This window comes from Delphinapterus leucas, chromosome 5 (assembly GCF_059928025.1).
Source record: "Delphinapterus leucas isolate spDelLeu-1000000601 "Yukka" chromosome 5, BTC_Dleu_Yukka2, whole genome shotgun sequence".
Classification (NCBI taxonomy): Eukaryota; Metazoa; Chordata; class Mammalia; order Artiodactyla; family Monodontidae; genus Delphinapterus; species Delphinapterus leucas.
In genome coordinates this window covers 65,515,447-65,534,500 of record NC_143133.1, presented here as the reverse complement: position 1 = coordinate 65,534,500, position 19,054 = coordinate 65,515,447, and the positions used below count along the sequence as shown (strand labels likewise).

The 19,054-nt window shown below is 44.5% G+C and overlaps 1 protein-coding gene across 1 annotated transcript in view; it reads right to left on the bottom strand.

Annotated features, from left to right (window-relative positions):
• LOC149749142 (LIM and calponin homology domains-containing protein 1-like) overlaps positions 1–13,553 on the bottom strand; it is a 165,378-nt gene extending 151,825 nt beyond the window's left edge. The window contains exon 1 of the mRNA XM_089911835.1: positions 13,413–13,553. Coding sequence (XP_089767961.1) covers positions 13,413–13,508 — 96 coding nt within the window. The 5' untranslated portion in view covers positions 13,509–13,553. The remainder of the gene's footprint in view (positions 1–13,412) is intronic.
• Between the last annotated feature and the right edge of the window lie 5,501 nt (positions 13,554–19,054).

Here is a 19,054-nt window from a genome sequence, read left to right as displayed (position 1 = left end):
TGGGTCTCAGCTTACACAGCACTTCCTCAGAGAGGCTGCCTGAGGCCCCACAGACCAAATGAGGCCCAACCCTCTCCATGTCCACACAACCGGCTCTTCCCTTTCTGAATGTGCATCACACACACACAGAATTCTATGTTCAGGGTCTGTCTCTCCTGGTAGAGTGTAACTTCACAAGGGCAGGGACCACATTTGTCTCATCTACTCCTGAGTTCTTAGGATATGCTCAATAAATATATAATGAATGAACGAATAATGTCCCAAACTGAGACAAGTTGCCAATATGTATATACTGGCTCAGGAAGGCCACACGAGTCGCAGCCTAGAAGCCAGCAACCCTCCGGACAAACCACCTACACTTACCCTCAAGTCTCAGTTTCCTCATTTCCAACTCGCCTCATTTCCAAGAGCTTCTCACCCACAACAAATAATTCTCATAGGTTCCATTGGGGAGAAGGACACTGCTCTAAGTACCACCAAGGCATAAAGTCCCAAAGAAAAATGCCTCAGGAAAAACAATGCACTATTCCACCACCTCTCCAAAATCAGTAGGAGCTTCTCTGAGGAATGTTGTCCAAGGTCATCTGACAGTAGATAGGAAATATGAAGTTCCTAAAAATGTTTCCTTAGGACCCAAGATCCTCAATTCCAGCATCAGGAATCTTCCAGCGGTTGTTTTATACATCTGTGTGTGTGTGAGCCTGTGAGTGATAGTAAGTCTGCACAAGACACTAAGATCCAAGTATTTCTACTATAAAACAACAACGCACATTCCTAAAAATGAATCAGTAATGTCCCAAAGTAAGACAAACAACCAAAAACCTCATATTTTGCAAAATCAAACACTAAAATATAACAGGGCTTATGGAAAATTTAGAGGTGGGGCAGAAGGCTCAAATCCCATTCAACTTTATAACCAGAACACTAACAAAAACAATGAGAAACTGAGAATTACTAGCACAAATAAAAAGATGCTTTCTATTTCCTATTATAGAATAAATGTGGAATTTTACCAAAAAGGTGGGGTGGGGCAAGGGTGCAGTATGGAAAGCGTGTGAGGAAAGACTGAAGCTCCTGCATTATGGAGATAAGATAAGACACACAAATATCTGGGAAAATCAGACTTTTTAATCAGTGCAAAGCCAGATGGAGCCCAGAGCGAGAACAAGGTGCCATCGCCTCCCCCGTTCACTTCCACTAGCCTCCTTTGCTTTCAATTACCGCTAATTGGTGATGCAAAATACTAAGGTGCTAAGAAAAATCTCATACAAACCACCGCAACTTGCATCTTAAAAGCATCACATCCTATTTCTCAATTGCATATGAGATAATTCACACTACGGAAACATAAATTATAGCAGAGCCAACTGCATTTGCTCAGAACACCAGGGGTCCATGCCGGGTAAGGGGTCTGAGAGTGGAGCTGCGACCAGGAGGTACCAGATGTGTGAGCCAAGAGAAGCACCATTGCGAGGGGCATCATTTAAGGGCCCTGGAGCCACATCGGATCAGAGTCCTGACCAACTTGCCTGCCAGTCTTAACATGACTAAAACTTACTGGAACAGGCACAGTAAAGACCCTTGAACTGGTTCGGTGGGCAACAGATATGTGTTACACAAGGACTAAATAGGATGACAAATGTAGAGCAGCCAGCAGGGACACACACTAACTACACATGCTTTTCTCCCTCCTGTTAATAATAATTTCTGTTCCAGGACTACTTGAACACAGATGGGGAGCCAGGTCTCAACCAGAGGGAAAGAGATTGGTGAAGAGAAAGGAAGTAAAAATAGTTCCACCCATCGGCTATGGTTTATTCTGCTCCTATAATGGTTTTTCATCATAGTTGTAACCACTCGCCTGCCAAAATTTATCTTTTTAAAAGCAACGAAAGGGCTCCAGTTCCACAGAATGTGCTCAGGAATCACAGAGATGGAACTGTTTCCTAGCAACTAACAGTACCATGCACACAGAAGATGCCCACTAAACAGCTGCCAAGGGAAAGAGGAAGCCAGAGGTCACCTGCTTGCTTAGATATTTGGGATCATGATCCTTTTAGAAGTTTTGCTTTTCCTTCTAGAGCATAGCAGTCACCAGCCCAAGCTCAAGCTCTGGAACAAAACTGCCTGGATTCAAACCCCAGCTCTGCCACTTATTAACTATGTGACTTCAGGCAAATCAATGAACATTTCTGTACTCCAGTTTTCCCGTCATGTATTGATAAAATGGGCATAAAATGGTGCTTACCTGAGAAGCACCTTATCTGCTGGGCACAGTGCTAGGTTATTACATTACATTACATTACATTATATAGTAACTCAAGCACCGAGACTAGCAATGCCACATGATAAGTGCTCTAGAAGTGTGTTAACTATTATTATTTTTATTTGTCACTGAACTAGCTACCTTATCACTACATTATCACATTCCGTCAATTCTTGCAACATAATGAATCAGGCCTCCACTTGTCACCCACCCCTCCTATTTATGACATCTTGCAAGGTTCCTGAGGAAACAGGCGGCAACCACGTCTGTTGGTTGATAACAACATTCAGCTCCACAAGCTCCTTTTTAAATTTTCTGTAGGAAAGGCAGAGAGGATGCCATTTCTCAGTGTTTCCACTGGGTCATGACAATGAATGGTCATAGCCATAGTCACTTATTAATACCAGCTGCTGGTCATTAGTTTTTACGGGGTATTGTCCTTTTAGAAATACCTATCTAATAAGAATTCATACAGATGACCACTACAGTAAAATTCCTCCGTGCTTTTTCTTTAGCTAGATCCTACAACAGGGGAGAGAGAGGAGCCTGACTGAGAAAGAGGGGGTGAGAGTCCCGAGGAGCCTGACTGATTGGTTGAGGTGGGGAGAGAAAGAGGGGGTGAGAGTCCCGGGGCAGAATGCTGGGGAGCATGTTTATTTAAAGAAAGGTGATGTCTGCTCTCCAGCCCTGCAGACAGAAATGCCAAGTGCAGTGAGCCCTGTACCAGTCCAACCTGAGGGGAAGGGTGGCCTCCTAAATAATTCCTTCAACTGATATCACCTACCTAAGAGCCAAGAGTGGAATCACTTTCCAAGTGTCCAATCACTGACTGTCTCCAGGCAACTACTGGGTAAACTGCTTTTTTTAATCAGTCTTTAAAAAAAAAAAAAATTTGCTTCCTGTCAGGGCAGCAACAGAGTCTATTTTCTCTGCCACGGCAGAGTCCAAGTGCCAATCAGGCAATCATAGCTGGGCACAAGCTCACCGGGAAATCTCTCGGGCAGCAGGGAATATGGCTGTGAGGCCCTAATGGGGAGCAAAGTGAATAAATTGAAGAGGAGTGAGACGATCGCTAAGAACCCAGACCTTGGCCACAAGAGCTGTGGGGTTTATCAAAGTAGGTAGATCCCAAGCAACCATATATTCATTACAATGAAATATGACAATTTTCTAATAGAGATGAATTCTAAATGTCAGGTGTGCACAGAAAAGGATTAGTGGGCTTAAAGGAATCAGCGAGTCTGCCTCAGAGGCAGTCATATTTAAGCCCTGTCTGGAAGGATTTGTCCCTGGAGAAGTGGAGAAGGGGCACTCCAGGGTGCCCCTACCTCAACCACCATCCTCCCCTTTCTCCTAAGGAACAGAACCCAGATTATTACATGGAAACATTACACCCTCCCCTGCAATCAGGAGCGGCTATGTTACTGAAATTCTGGGCAATAAAATGGAACCAGAAGTGTCAGGAAGACTTTTCTAAAAGACATCTTATAAGGAAAAGATGCACTCTTCATTTTCCCTTCCTCCCTCTTGCTTCCTGGAAAGGTGACGTGATGATGAATCTCTAGCAGCCATGTTGGACCATGAGGAAGGGGATCTAGTGGTAAAAGACACCTAAGTCACAGAGTTTACAATTTCTGGGGCTCCCAAATGACATGTGACTTTATTAGTTTATAAAGCACCTTCTTTCAGAGGAATTTGGGAGACAAGTTCCCAAATCAAAGGACATCTGTGGGTCACGACCCAAAGTCTCACACAAAATTGCTCTGCTTACTCACTGAAAAGTAGGCAGGTTTCTTGCAGCCCCTTCTCACTTCAGAGTGGAATGCAGCGTCTACAGCCCCTATTCTGTGTTAAGAATTTTAATCCCAGAGTCCAAGCTTAAATGTAAATCCCAAAGTCCTCTCTGCCATTTCTCCTAGAAGAGGGTCTCTTGATTTATTGTGCCTTGGTCCTAAGTGGTATGTAGACCATCATGCAAACCCCACTCTAAGTGGCCGGCAAGAATATTTGAGAATTTCTGACTCAGCTCCCTTCTCCGCCCCCTCCCTTACATACACACCTGTTAAACTATAAGAGCATAAAAGCATGTGTTGTGTGTACACATAAGCTCTTATCTCAATAAATTAGCACCAGTCTAATTCCCTTGCTCAGCACCCTTCACTGGTCTCAGCTTACATATTACTTCCACTATGAGTCCTTGTCTGCCTAAAGTTCTTTTCTCTTAAGTCCCCCATTCTTTGTTGTCATAGCAATTATCCCAATTTGTTATCATGAATTTATTGTTTAAGCTCTACCTCACACACACCACAACTACACTGTACTTTTCCTGCGAGCAGGATTATGTTTACTCTGTTCGCCACCTAACCTTGGTTCTCAGCACTATGCCTGGTATATGGTTGGGGCTTAGTTAACACTTTTCAGGAAATGAATATTAAAATTTGTTTAAAACACTTTCACACATTAATGCTTATTTTCACCATTAATGCTTACTTTTAGTGTTTACACTGAAGTGAACTTATAAGTGAGTGACAGCCAAGCATCCCAAATAATTATTTTCGTATCTTAAACCATTTGACTGAGCCTATCCTAGCCTTCATTCAGTTTCCCATTAGAATAAAATAATTGTTTGAATATCATTTTTTTAAATATTTCTTAGGAGAGGAAAAGAGAGCCGTCTGCTCCACAATAAATAACTTCAATTCCTCACTTAGTGTCCCACTTGGTAAAAAATAAGGCTGAGGACTTTTTTATAACAGTACTGGGATGTAAAAATTTTAAAAAGCCCTTCTGCCCTTGACCTTTATAAAAAACAAAAACAAGTGTAGGTCTATTCTTACATGGTCTCCTAATGGGCTCTTTAGGAATAGAAGGGTGGGGCACATCCCTAACTTCTAAGGTTGACCAGGAGGCCGAGCTCCCTCCTACAATGGCTGTAACTGTCACAGTCAGAATGCAGAGCCGTGGAAACATGGAGCTTTCTCAGCCTAACCAATATTTTATCCTTAAGGTCCCAGCATAAATAAAAGGATACAGTTTTGCTGATAGTATAAGTTTAGTGAGAAAAGGTGGCAGCCAAGATATTCCTTAGGTGCATGTTTTATGACTACGTCACCTTGTTTTTTTCCCCTTATGCCAAAGTTAATTCCCTGAGATTCGACGGCCACCCCATCAGGGTTAGCTACATGAGGACATCTCTTTGGGATTATTGTTTTCAACATTGCAAACATGGAATTTTACCACAGCAGAGCTGAACTCCATGACATCATTCTTCTTTGCAAAGAGAGATATAACATCTCCCCGTGTCCAGGCAGAAGTCTTTCCAATATTCCATCATTCTTTTTATAAGGACTATTTTTTTTCAAGGACTATTTTTTTTCCTGTATCTTCTAGTAACCCTCTAATTTAGGCTCTTTTTATATTTCTCAATTACTTAAAAATAAAGTTCTGTTATCCTTTCCTTTCCTCACTTGACTGCACTGAAGTCCTCCTTTTTCCCACTCTACCCTCCCCCCCCACACACAAAAAGATCCTATCCGATACCTTTCCTTTGCTTCAAAAGTAAACACACACACATCCTTGGGAACAAATGAGGGGAAATATTATACAATTGTATTGCACAGTTTTCTAAATCACAGAAGAGTGAACTGGGCTTCAAAAAAATTAAAAACTCTAGCTCCAATGAAAGTAGTTTAGTCAAAAATCCACTAATGTTAAAAAAAAAAGTTGCACTATGCTATTAAAGCAGAAAAAAAAAAATCAACCAGTGTTAAGCGATTCAGTCCTTAACCGTGAAAATAAAGGCCGAAATGACTAGGGTTAGACTGGAATGTAGGTGACAGGGATGCTGACTACAGCCAAGATTCCCAGAAGTCACAGAGCTACTTTGTTTAGACCCTTCAGTTCTTCAGGATGGGACCGAGATACCTGCAGGAGAGGCCGCCAATCTCCTCTCTTGGAAGGACCTGCCTCTCGGCTGAACTCAACAACAAAACTGTTCCCAGGTGAGCTCCTGTCCAAACAGGAGAACTCTCAGGTAAGAGAGAAGGAGCTGTGGCAAAGGCCTCAGACAGATGTGCCGACAGCACTTAAACACATCAGCATGGGGAAGAGACAGCACTTTGCACCCATAGCCTTTTGTGTTTTGGAGCACAAGACAGATCACACAGGTAGTAGGTCTTTACTCAAACTCTCTGGGGAAGGTAAAGTATGGAATGATACACCTACTCAACTTCTCCAATAGAAAATGCTAAAGCACACATGGACTATTATGCATTTATTCATCCCCATATGGAACAGCCATTGGAGGTAAAACTGTAACAAGAGAGCCATAGTCCCTAATATCACAAACATAAAATATTCTAGAATATCTGTCCTCTTAAGTAATCGTATGTTAAGGAATCAGCAAGCTTTTTAAAAATTTTTTAAACTACTTACTTATTGGCCATTTGCCCTAAAAAAAACTTCAGTGGAGTGACTGGGAGCTGTAACAACAGGAGACAGAAACCGGAAGCTAGCAACTCTGAACTACAGACAATGCCATTGCCCAGTTCCGCCTTAGCAAAGTGAGGTGTGAAGGCAGCCAGCAAAGGCGCAGAGCCTGAGGGCCTTGGGAGCACCACCTACCTGGTGTCCCGCCCCTCCCCCACCCCATGTAAGGTCTGTCCCAGTGAGGACAGCCCCTCAGTCCTGGCAGCAGAAAGGTACAAACTGTGAAGAAAAACAAACTAGGGAGCCATAGCTTCTGAAATCCACATCATGACTCAGAAAAAAGGCAGGGGTGGGGGGGAACCTCTGCACAGTCAGAGGGACAGAAAGCTCAGTCCTTACAGAAATTTTCACACATGGTCCTAAATGTAGGAAGCACTATAAGGGATATGATCCTGCAATCCCACTCCTGGATATATATCTGGAGAAAAACATAATTCGAAAAGACACATGCACCCCAATGTTCACAGAAGCACTGTTTACGATAGTCAAGACATGGAAGCAACCTAAATGTCCATCAACAGATGAATAGATAAAGAAGATGTGGCGCATATATACAATGGAATATTACTCAGCCATAAAAAGAAGGAAATAATGCCATTTGCAGTAACATGGATGGACCTAGAGATTATATACTAAGTGAAGTAAGCCAGAGAAAGACAAATATCATACGATATGGCTTATATGTGGAATCTAATAAAAGGATACAAATGAACTTATTTACAAAACAGAAATAGACTCACAGACATAGAAAACAAACTTATGGTTACCAAAAGGGAGGGGGGAAAGAGGGATAAATTAGGAGTTTGGGATGAAAATATACACACTACTATGTTTAAAATAGATAACCAACAAGGACCTACTGTATAGCACAAGGAACTCTACTCAATATCTTGTAAAAACCTATAATGGAAGAGGATGTAAACAAAATATATATATATGTTTTTATATATATGTAAAAGTGAATCACTTTACTGTACACCTGAAACAAATACAACATTGTAAATCAACTATATTTCAATAAAAATAATAATTAAAAAAAAAAAGATAACAAGGGCTTCCAAGTTAGACAGCCTGGGTTTCGAATCCTGACTCTAACCAGTACTTCCTGACTAGGTGACCCTGAGCAAGTCTCCTAATTCCTGGAAGCCACAATGTCTTCAGCTGTAAATTTTGGATATCTGGGTACATATATTTGTAGAAGTTAAGAAAGGATGCTTTCGATTAAAGTCCTAGTTTTGCCACTTACTTGTGACTTTGGGGAAGATATTTTCTCACCTGTAAATGGGGATAATAACAGTACTTACTTCTAAGGGATTAATGAGTTTTTCACCCTGTGCCTGACACATAGTAAGTACTCAGTAAATATCAGCTATTATCATCATGAGCCCTGGTTTCATCACCGTCCTTACCATTATCTTGTTACCCCTAGCTATGACACTTTTAAGTTTCAGGATAGTGCAAAGCAAAAAGAGAAGTTTCCAGGCCAATTGCCAGGAGCTGCCTGGTCCCACCTAGCACCAACTTCCACTCACAGAATCACCGGCCAGATGTTCACATCATGGCTCCATTGTCATCCATCAATAGAGAGCCGGGGACCCAGAGATCCAGTTGCTGGGGAACACACACCCCACTCCACCGCCCTCTTGGTGGCCAGAGCTCAGTCTGCTCATTTGGAGCTTGCCTGATGCAAACTTGGTTTCCAGGGAGATGCTGGGACCAGAAGAGCCAGCCCCACCTCCCACTCCACTTCCCCTTTCCCCAAATCTGTGGGACCTCACTGTTCTCCTACCACGTGACAGCATTGTGTCATAGCAGCCCTTGTATACAAACAAGCCAGACTATTTAAATGTCACTGTGAGAATGATGCTGCCTGCTCTCATTTCCATATCTATTCAGACCACCACTCCTTTCTTGAGCTACCCAGAAAAGTTTTTCTTCCTCTTCCCTAGCTCTCCATGCAGAGTAGAGAACCATATGCAAAGTTAAATCTTTGTTGTAGTAAAATGATGTAAGAGTCATCAAGTCCTGACAGAGAAGGAGAATTAGAATGACTATATAACTCATGGCATATGTTCATTCATCATTACATCGCGAATGTCGTATGTTCCTGGCCACCAAAAGCTACATTCTCTCAAAGGCTACAGATAAATTCTCCCAACTGCCAAACAATACAACAGCTTTCAGTCTTGGAGAGCTAAGGTACCCTCGGTGCTTTTAATCTTCAAAAGCAGGTCCCAGTTGAATAAGAAAACAATTCTATGTGAGCGGGGGAGGGGGGGGGAGATGACCCAAAATGATGAACTGATCCCTCCCAGTACTAGTTCCCACTCATGTGAAATACGGGTTAGGTCACAAATGAGATTATATGCAGCACCAAGCCCCACAGGCATGCTATGATTAAAGTTAAAGGAGTCCAGAAACGTCTCAAGTTGAGAAGTAAGGCTGAGTTGGGTTGAAATTTCCAACCCCTTCCTAAAGGCCTGGCAACTTGCTCCAAATCACAACTGAAACTGAGTTGAAGCGACATCTGTTTCTCCAGAAAGTGTTTGGCATTGCAGAGGAGAACTACAGATTAGAACAGATAAACACTCTTGTGGGTGGAGAAGCAAAGGGGATGGGGGAGACCAAGAAAATTAGAATCATCTACCTGCTAACATAGTCTTGTAACTCAATAACTACCATCACAGGGGGGCGGGGGGGGAGGGAAAGATGACAAAGAAGGGAGGAAGGAGGAAGGAAAATAAATGGGGGACTTATTCTTCTTCTACAGGGAGTTGACACAACGTCAATGAACAAAACACTGCTACCCTGGAGTTGAATATTCAGACAACCACCATTTGTTTAACGATTTAATGTTGGATTGTGTGCAAGAAGAGAGGAATTGAGCATTCTGCTTGGAGTTTGGTTAACAAACACTATGCGTTAAACTTAAATTGTCAACACAGTATTGAGGAATAATTTTCTAAACCTTATTGGACCATCAGGATCATCTTATCAGTTGGTATTACTGGTTTTCCTCTGATGCCTAAATCTCTTTTAACTCAAGTCAGAATAACACGCAACACCTACTTAACTTCTAGTCCAGGTATCTGGAGCTAATAAGGTAAGACAATAGAATTAGGTCAGTAGACAACTGAATTATATTTTTTACACTAAAAAACTCAGGGTTCTGAAGATTTTCTTCCAAAATCAGCTGTAGTTGTTATTAACAACAATAGAAGCAATAACAGTATTAATAAAGATAACAGTGGTAATAGTAGCAGTACTACAGTAGTAATGGTAGTAGTGATATTAATAGCAGTAGTAATATAATGGTAATAATAATAATGATCACTACTTAAGCAGCACTTCCTAAATGCTGCGTGCTATTCTAAGCATCTTAAATGTATTAACTTATTTCATTCTCACAGCACTCCTTGGAGGCAGGTAAGCTACTATTAGTACCCCTGTTTTACAGATGCTTTGAACAATATCTCTTTGTTATTTTTGTTGTTGTTAACGACTAGCGCTAGCTTTCAAAGAAACTATTTAGAACCAAAAGGAGAAGAAACACAGCCTGTCCAATGTCACACAGCTAGAAGGCAATACACCTGGGATTCCAACCCAGGCTGCCCAGCCCCAAAGCCTGACCTCTAACCGCTGTGCTGCACTCACTGCCCCTTTGCTTTGGAAGGCCTTCTAGAAAAGGAATGTGGAAGGAAATTAGGCCCCTGCCTGCTGGTAGCCAGAGTTAATACGTGAAGTTTGCGTTTCCTTCAGGAGTCTCCCCAAAGCCACATTAAGACACGTAGCCTGCTCCGACAGCTATAAAAAGTCGCTGGAAGTGTTATGGAACTGTTCCCACCTGGCCTGTGACCTCCATCAGGGCTTTCACCTTTGCCAGCCAAGGCAGAAGCTGGGGGTGGGGTGAGATGGGGGCATGGTTCCCAGGCCACCGTTTCCTGCCCAGTAACACAGCCCTCAAACAGCCAAGACTGCAGGCCGAGAGAAATTCCTCACTAACAAGTTATCTCCTGGAGCTTGTTCCCTGAGCCTTTATTAAGAATGAACAGTTTTCTCACCAATCCATGACTCAACGAAGACCAGGGACTGAAGAGGAGAGAAAAACTGCAAAGTTTGTTTATTAACCTGCTGCACCCAAGGGAACATTTTTCTGAAAGGGTGAAATTCCTGACTACTCAAAAGAAAAAGGAAGAAAAAAAAAAAAAGGCTGTGGGAAATTTAATCACCAACTGAACAAAAGTGAAAAACAAAGCCCTACCAATGAGGATGTTGCCGAAGACAACGGGGCCCCTAAAGGAGATGCAATTGTCTCGAGATAACAGTCCCCCTGGGAACTCGGCTCACACTAAGTACTACATTATTGCTATATTAGCCGAGGAATCTTTGTTCACTGGGCAACTGCGCGCAGAACCATCTGTTACTGCTCCTGGGTTCCCCCGGTTTGCAGACGCGGCATTTACATTTCAAGAGGAATCTCCGGGAAGGAAGAGGGACGGTCTCTATCTCTCCCCGGAGCAAACACCTTTTTATACAGCCTGGGAGGGGAAGCTCTCCTTTCCGTGAAACCCAACTCCGCGATTGAAAGGAGATAGGCCGCTTCAATAATGCACACGCACAGCGCCACGACTGCTTCGTCCTAAAGCCACGCACTGCCCGTCACGGCTTTCACATTCTCAAATTGGTAGATCTGGTAAAGCACCCAGAACAATGCCCAACTGTCTATAGGGCCCAATGGGGCTCTGCTTTCTTAAGGAAGCCCTTCTTGTTTTTAAACCTGTGGAACCAGGACAAAAGCTGATATTCTGCACTGCATAATATTTAGCTTGAAATATACCACCACTTAAAAACAGACTGTGACCTGGGCTGAAGAAAATGTTTTAGATCGTAATCTAAGTGGGGGCTAGAGTACTATATACCTAGGTGAAAATTCATGGAGGTGTGCACTTGAGATGTGTGCACTTTCCTATGTGCAAATGATCCCACAATACATTTTTTTAAAGTATAGTATGTATGCCCGTGTTACTCACAATTAAGGAAATGGGGAATACACCGCTTGCCTTCAAGAACCGTAGAGTGCTCTGCTCTTACACCCTCCCCTCATCACCATCCACATCCAAAATCTCTCCTGAGAATTTTAAAGTTCAAGAACATGAAAAACACAGCTCTCCAACTCTCAACCAAGCCAGTGACTACAAATGTTTCCTGTATGTCCTGTGAGCCCAAGTATGCAGCACAGAGAAAGCACCTGTCACAGCCCAAGCCGTGCCAGCCACATCTCACAAATAAAAAGCCACGGTCTTTTTCTCATCTGCTCATTAGCCATCAAATTATGAGAGACACGACTGGGGCTTTTAGCAATAGAGCCTCGAGTTTATTCTTCTGTTTCTTTAACCCTATTTTAAATAGATCTTTCTAAACTTTGCTTGACACTCTTGCTTGTATGAAGCAGGTTAACCCTGTAAGGTGCAGGCCTGTGGCTGGAGCATTAGAGCAGCATTAAGTGAGGGTGGTTTCTCCAGGCATCTCAGCAGATTTAAATCTGTACCATCGTAGCTCTGTTACCCCAGCAGCAACAAGGGTGTCACTAAGTGACAGTCTGAGTACTAAGAGGCTTCACCATTGCTGGATCATGACTTAGCGGTACATTTCTTCCTTTGAACTACCAGGGAGGGAGAGCTGCCTGTCCCTGAGGAAAAGAGGGTCAAATTCGCCTCCCACTAAGCCTCAAGAAAGGCCGCCAGCCGCAAAACAGAGGCTCACTGCACGGATCATAATGGGTCACCTTTCCCCGCTCGCACCCTCCTAGCGTCCTGACCCCCGCAGACACTTCATTTCGGGAGCGCAGGGCCACCAAGCTGCATCTACAGATAAACATCGAGAATCAGGATCGCCCAGCGAGCGCTTCCTGGACTGAGTCGAGAGCTCCAGTGATTTCCCTGGCCTGCCACCGAGTCATTTAAGAAGTGAAATATGCCAACGGGGCCGGGTACCCAGCACCTGGGAGCCCGTCCCACCGCCTCTGCGATGGAGTGGGAGCTGCCAATGGCTGGGCAACGTCTCTGCGGATGGCGCATTCTCAGGTGGGTCTTGCAGGCTCCCCGGCCCTCTGCGCTGTGCCAGCCTCACACCTGACCCGGTGCCAGGAATACAGCCAGAGGCTCCGGTGGGTATGCGCTTCCGTGGAGACACGCACAACTCCGCCCGGGAAGGGCGGGGAGGGGGAGCCAACGGGTGGAGGTAGGACTGGGAGCAGGACCCCCGACATGCTGCGTCGGCAAGGACTCCAGGGGCTCGCGCATAACGAGGCTTTGCGGCGCTTCTGCTCGCACTGCGCTTCCTTTGGCAGCGCCTGGAAGCGGCAGGAGCTGAGATTTGCGCGGCTGACGGGCAGGAAGGATGGAGGCTCAGGGGACCGCTTCCTGCCCCCCACACGCACAGCTAGACCGCAGTGTCCCCCCTTCGCGCCCACCCTCACCCGAGACGCCAGTGCCAAAGCGTCAGGGGGTCGCAGCTCGCTCGAGGCCCTGACGGGTGCCCCGGAGCAGCTGGCAAAAGAAAGTGGGGGGAGGCGAGGCTGGACCTGTCGTCAGTGTGTGTGCGGGTCGGTGGCTCCGGGCTGCCCCTGCAAAGCCCCCCGCCAGCCGCGGGCACCTACCTCGATCCACTTCTGCGCCTCGGAGAAGGCGGGCTCGGGGGGCGGCTCAGGCTGCAGGGGCTGAAGAGCTTCCAGACCGAGAGCGGCACAAGCCATTTGCGAAGCCCCGCGTCTACTCAAGCGCTGGGCCGCCGGGATGAGGACGGCCGCCGCCGCCGCCGCCGCCGCAGGAGCGCGCTCCCGCCCCTTCCCGCCCGCCCGCCCGCCCGCCCGCTCTCCTCCCCTGCCCGCCCCTCCCCCGCGCGGCGCAGGTCCCGGAGGAGAGCCGCGCTGCAGCCGAGGACGCCGCCGCAGCTGTTCCCAGCGCCGCCCGGCTCGGCCGCGCCGTGAGTCCCCGCGGGAGCGAGCGCGGAGGCGCCAGGAGCTCCCTCCCTCCCCACCTCCTCTGCCCGCTCCACCCACCCCCTCCGGGGCGGGGGTGTCAGCCACCAACTAAAAATAACCGAGAGTGAGCACTGGGTATCTCCCTCCCTGCCCACGACGCGACTGGGAGAGGGACTCGGGCAGCCGCCCCGCACGTCCCCGCGCCGCGCCGGCTGCGGAGGGGCAAGCGGGTCGGGCCGCACGTGGGAGACGCGCGGCGAGCCGGGCGCACGCGTCCCGGGGGAGCCCGCGCTGCCGCAGCCTAGCAGTGGCCGTCCGCACCTGCTGTCCCCCACTCATGGCCGCAGAAGTGGGGGGCAAGAGGCGCAGCCCTCTGACCCGATGCCAGGGATGTTCAGTCACCTGATCTTTTTGTAAGAAAAAAAAAAAAGATAAACGACCCTTATAAACTTTTTTCTCTGCGGGCAAGCTACCTATGTCCCAGTGTGTTGATTGATTTAACTCATCTTTATTGTGCACTTACTATGCGCTGGGGACACAGAGATGAAAAAAGGGAAGGGAAGGGGAGGGAAGAACTGGAAGATCCAGCCCTCAAAATAATTACATTCTAGAGGGAATGGGGTAAAACAAAAGAAGGTAATCGTGGAGAGTGATATATGCTAAGAAGATAAGAGAGAAAAGATCGGCTATGACCTGGGAAGAGAGTATTGGCTAACTTCGGACTGCCTCTCTACCTTCACCTGGGAGGCTGGCCTGTGAGTCCAGTTTCTGGTGATGGGAGGGAGGCAGGAGGTCATTAGGATGGAGGAGAGGGAAGTGGGGGTATTTTTGCTGCCTCTTCTGCAAAAGGCTGGGGGATTGGCGGCACCACTCCGCCAAGGCTGCCACTCTGTCTGGGGCCTCTCCTTGGGTTCTCTGAAGGTTCCCAGTCTCCTCTTGTGCCACCCCACTTCCCCAGGCCCACTGGGTGTAAAGCCTTCCCCATCCTATTCTGGTTTCTGGCCTGCCCACTCCCTGCTAATTGTCTCTTAATAAACTCTTCTCAGCCACCTTTATGTGAGCACGCCTGCTGTTTTGCCTGAGAGCCCAAATGATGATCAAGGAAGGTTTTCCTGACAAGATGACGTGATGAGGTGACATGAATGAGGAAGATGTTAATCATGCAAAAATCTGGAGAAACATTTCCAGATGGGTGCAAAGGCCTCGAGGTAGAAGTAAGCTTGGTAGGGTTCATGGAACCCACAGAAAGCCAGCGTTACTGGAGTGTGGTGAGCAAAGAATCAGGTGGGAATGATAGCATGGGAGAGACAGGCGAGATGGGGGGTGCCAGACCACAGTGGGCAGGGCAAGAAGTCCATGGGTGCCTCAGCAGCAAAGTCTCTTTCCTGTTCAGAGTCCAAGTTTAGACTTTGTCTAATTCTGCTGCTATAATGGGAGAATGGAACAAAAAGCAGGCCTGAAATTCCACTATTACTGGCTTTGGAGTCAGACAGGCTTTCGTTTATTTACTTTTAAAACACTTACATGGCACTTGAATTGTGCCAGGCACTGTTTTAAGTGCATTACAAATAATTGACTAACTCATTCCCTATTTCAACCCTGTAAGATACACTATTACCATGCCTGTGAAAAAACCAGGGGACTGAGAGGGGTGTCACACAGCTGGTGAGCAGTGAAACCCTGATTCAAGCCCAGACAGCCTGGCGCCAGATCTGCTCTTAACCGCACACCAAGCTGTCTTACTAGTCCCAGTCCAGACTCTGCCGCTTACAGTATGTGCCTCAGTTTCCTCATCTCAAATGAGGTTGAAATGGCAACATTTCAGCAAATCACTGTGAGGAACAAACAGGATCTCTGAATGTGAAAGGACCAAAACTGGGCCTGGCATATAATTACTGATCAGTACAAGCCAGCTGAGCTTCCCTTCCGTCCTGCCGTCCAGAAAGGACGAGAGGGAGAAGTTATAAAGAAGAGTGAAGAAGGCAAGCAGAGGAAAAGGGTTAGTAAAGTATAGTCAGAAGATGACCTTGTCTCCATGAAGAAACATGGTAAAGTAAAATAATTCACAAAATGATGCAGCACACTGACACGAGATGCCACTTTGGGCCGATTCCACTGCATGCAGTGACTAGGAGTAGGGGAAGCCTGCTGACCCAAATGACATATCTGCATCCATTTGAAAATGAGTATAAAAGTTAAGTCCACCATATGTCTGAAGTATCTGCTATCAAAATTGGCATTCGTACTAAAGCATATATTTTTCTTTCAGTACTTTTTAAGTGTTTTAAGGTTTATAATCACAAGGTGACATCTGCTTTGCCTGAACTCTGCTACCAATAACAAATTCGCATGTTACCAAAGACCTAAAGACTTAAATCCATAATAGCGTTCAAACCTAGCATCATTATCAATAATATTTACAAATCATTGTTAAGCACCTACTATGTGTAAGAGATTGTACTAGCATCAGAAGAATCCACAAAGGGACACACAGAATTTTCATTTCTGTATAGTCTAGCTTTCATATATAAAAGTAATGCCTGTTGGAAAAAATCTGAAAAATATAATGAGGAAAACTAATCCGGAAGAAACCCTACAGTTCAGAGATCATCATCACTATTTGGGAGGTGTGAAACAACATTTTGATTAGGAAAAAAAGTATAAGACAATATATGGTAAATGCCAAATGAGGGATATAATGTATTCAAAGAGCATGGATTTTTTGGTAACAGACTTCTTAAAATATCATTCACATACCATACAATCCACCCGCTTAGACTGTATAGTTCAGTGTTTTTTAGTATATTCAGAGTTGTGCAACCATCACCACATTAATTTTGGAACATTTTAATCCCTCCAAAAAGGAAACCTCATACCCTGTAGCTGTTATCCCCCTAACCTCGCATGCCCCCAAGCCCTGGCAACCACTAATCTACTTTCTGTCTCTATAAATTTAAGTATTCTGGACATTTCATATAAATGAGATCATACAAGGTGTGGTCCTTTGTGTGCGGCTTCTCTCACTTGGCAGAATGTTTTCAAGGTTCATCCATGCTGCAGCATGTATCAGTACTTCGTTCCTTTTTATGGACAAATAACGTGCCACTGTATGGCTATACCATATTTTGTATATCATTCATCAGTTGATAGGGCCTTGGGTTGTTTCCACTTTTTGGTTATTATGAATAATGCTTCTCTAAACGTTCATGTACAAGTTTCTGTGTGGCCATATGTTTTGGTTTCTCTTGGGCATATGCCAAGAAGTAGAATTGCTGGGTTATTTGATAACTCTATGTTTAAATTTTTTGATAAACTACCAACCGTTTTCCAAAGTATTGATAGCTACACCATCTTACATTCCCACCAGCAATGTAAAGGGTTTCCAATTTCTCCACCTCCTTGCTAACACTTGTCACTTTCCAACTTTTTGATTACAGATATCCTAGAGGGTGTGAAGTGGTATCTCCTTGTGGTTTTAATTTGCATTTCTCTGATGACTAATGATGTTAAGCATCTCTTCATGTACATAATGGCCATTTGGATGTCTTCCTGGGAGAAATGTCTATTCAGATTTTTGTCCATTTTTAAATTGTCGTTTCTCTTTTTACTATTGAGTTATGAATTCTTTATATATTCTAGGTAGGAGTCACTTATCAGATATATGATTTGCAAATATTTTCTCCATTCTGTGGGTTAACGTTTCACTTTCTTGAACCTGTCCTTTGAAACACAGAAGTTTTTAATTTTGACAAAGTCTAATGAATCTGTTTTTTTCTTTTGTTGTTTGTGCTTTTAGTGTCATATCTAAGGAGGCGTTGCCTAATCCAAGGTCGTGAAGATTTATGCCTGTGTTTTCTTCTAAGTTTTATAGTTGTCATTCTTACATTTAGATACTTAATCCGTATTTAGTTATTTTTGTAAAAGCATGGGTTTTGAGGTCAAACTTAGTGTGACAGTCTGGGTCTTCTGAGAAACAGACACCAAGATGGAATTAAAGGTGCAAGGATTTTATTAGGGAAATGACTGTGAGAGAAAATGCTGGGAAAGCAATCAAAGCACAATGCAAGTCTGACCTGAGTGAAGAGAGGAAAAGGAAGGTCAGGAAGAAACCTTGTTGTAGGCTGCCTTTCAGTCCAAGGAAGGTTCAGCGAGGCCATCAGAAGGTCCGTGAACCAAAGTCAGCTACCAGAAGAGTCCTGGGTCTCCTAGAAACAAGCCTGCCTTAGTATTCCTGCTGTATTCCTGCCGTATTTAGTAACTGGCTGGGGGCAGCCCAGTGGGAAATGCTGTTCAATGCAATCATGGCAATGGATTTCACAGCACAACTGCTGGGGCCCTTGGTCAGTTCAGCTCCCTGAAGGGCGCATTTCATAGATGCCACATGTTACGTAAGTGAAAATGTTATTTAACCTCTCTGAGTCTCCGTTTTCTTGATTAAGCACCTGTTTCCTTGCCTGGGACTTAGAAATCAGGGGGTAATAATAGTTTTGATGATATTATGTATATTTAAATATATATCTATTAATATATAAAATGCAATAAATCAATTGGACAAAGACTAAATTTCATTGTGTGTAATACTTTGAAGAATTATGGTTGGTGATAAATAAATGTACTAAACTTCTCATCCTCCAAGATCTGACATAAATGTCACCTTTTTGATGACTTTGCTAGCAACCATGTCAAAACTAGTCATCTCTTCTTCTGTGTTCCCATAAAGTAGTGATTCTCAACATAACAAGGTAGGTATGAGAATCTTTAGGAAGGGTTTTGAAAAATAATCCAAATTCATCATTGTTTGATTTTAAAGCCATTTAAAAATAACGTGAATAACAATTTTAATTTCCCAGACTATGACAGACTAATTTTCCTGTTATAAAACTCATATAAATGCCACACAAAATATTTTTTTAAATTTTTTACATGAATAGCCGAACTCAAAAGAAATTCCCAGGAAGCCAAAATGGAGAAGAAACATAAAACTAGAGCAGTGAGCTTATGAATTGACCCTCAACTGCCCTGTAGAGAGACCTAGTGAACAGTGGCCGCTAGACTCAGAAACATAGGGCTAGGGTTTTAGTCCTAGAAGTCAAGGCCCTGGGCCTGTGCCACGTGAAGAAATGAAACTGAGCAGCAACACACACACACAAACACATACGTATGTGCAATACTCTCACAGAGAAAGAATAGACCAGAAAATATTCCACTACCACCACCACCACAGAAAGAGACAATAAGGAAGCTTCTTTTTCTTGACCTCATCTCTGGTTGGGAGGTGGGTGAACCTCCCCTGAGAATATGTGAACAAAGGCCTAATC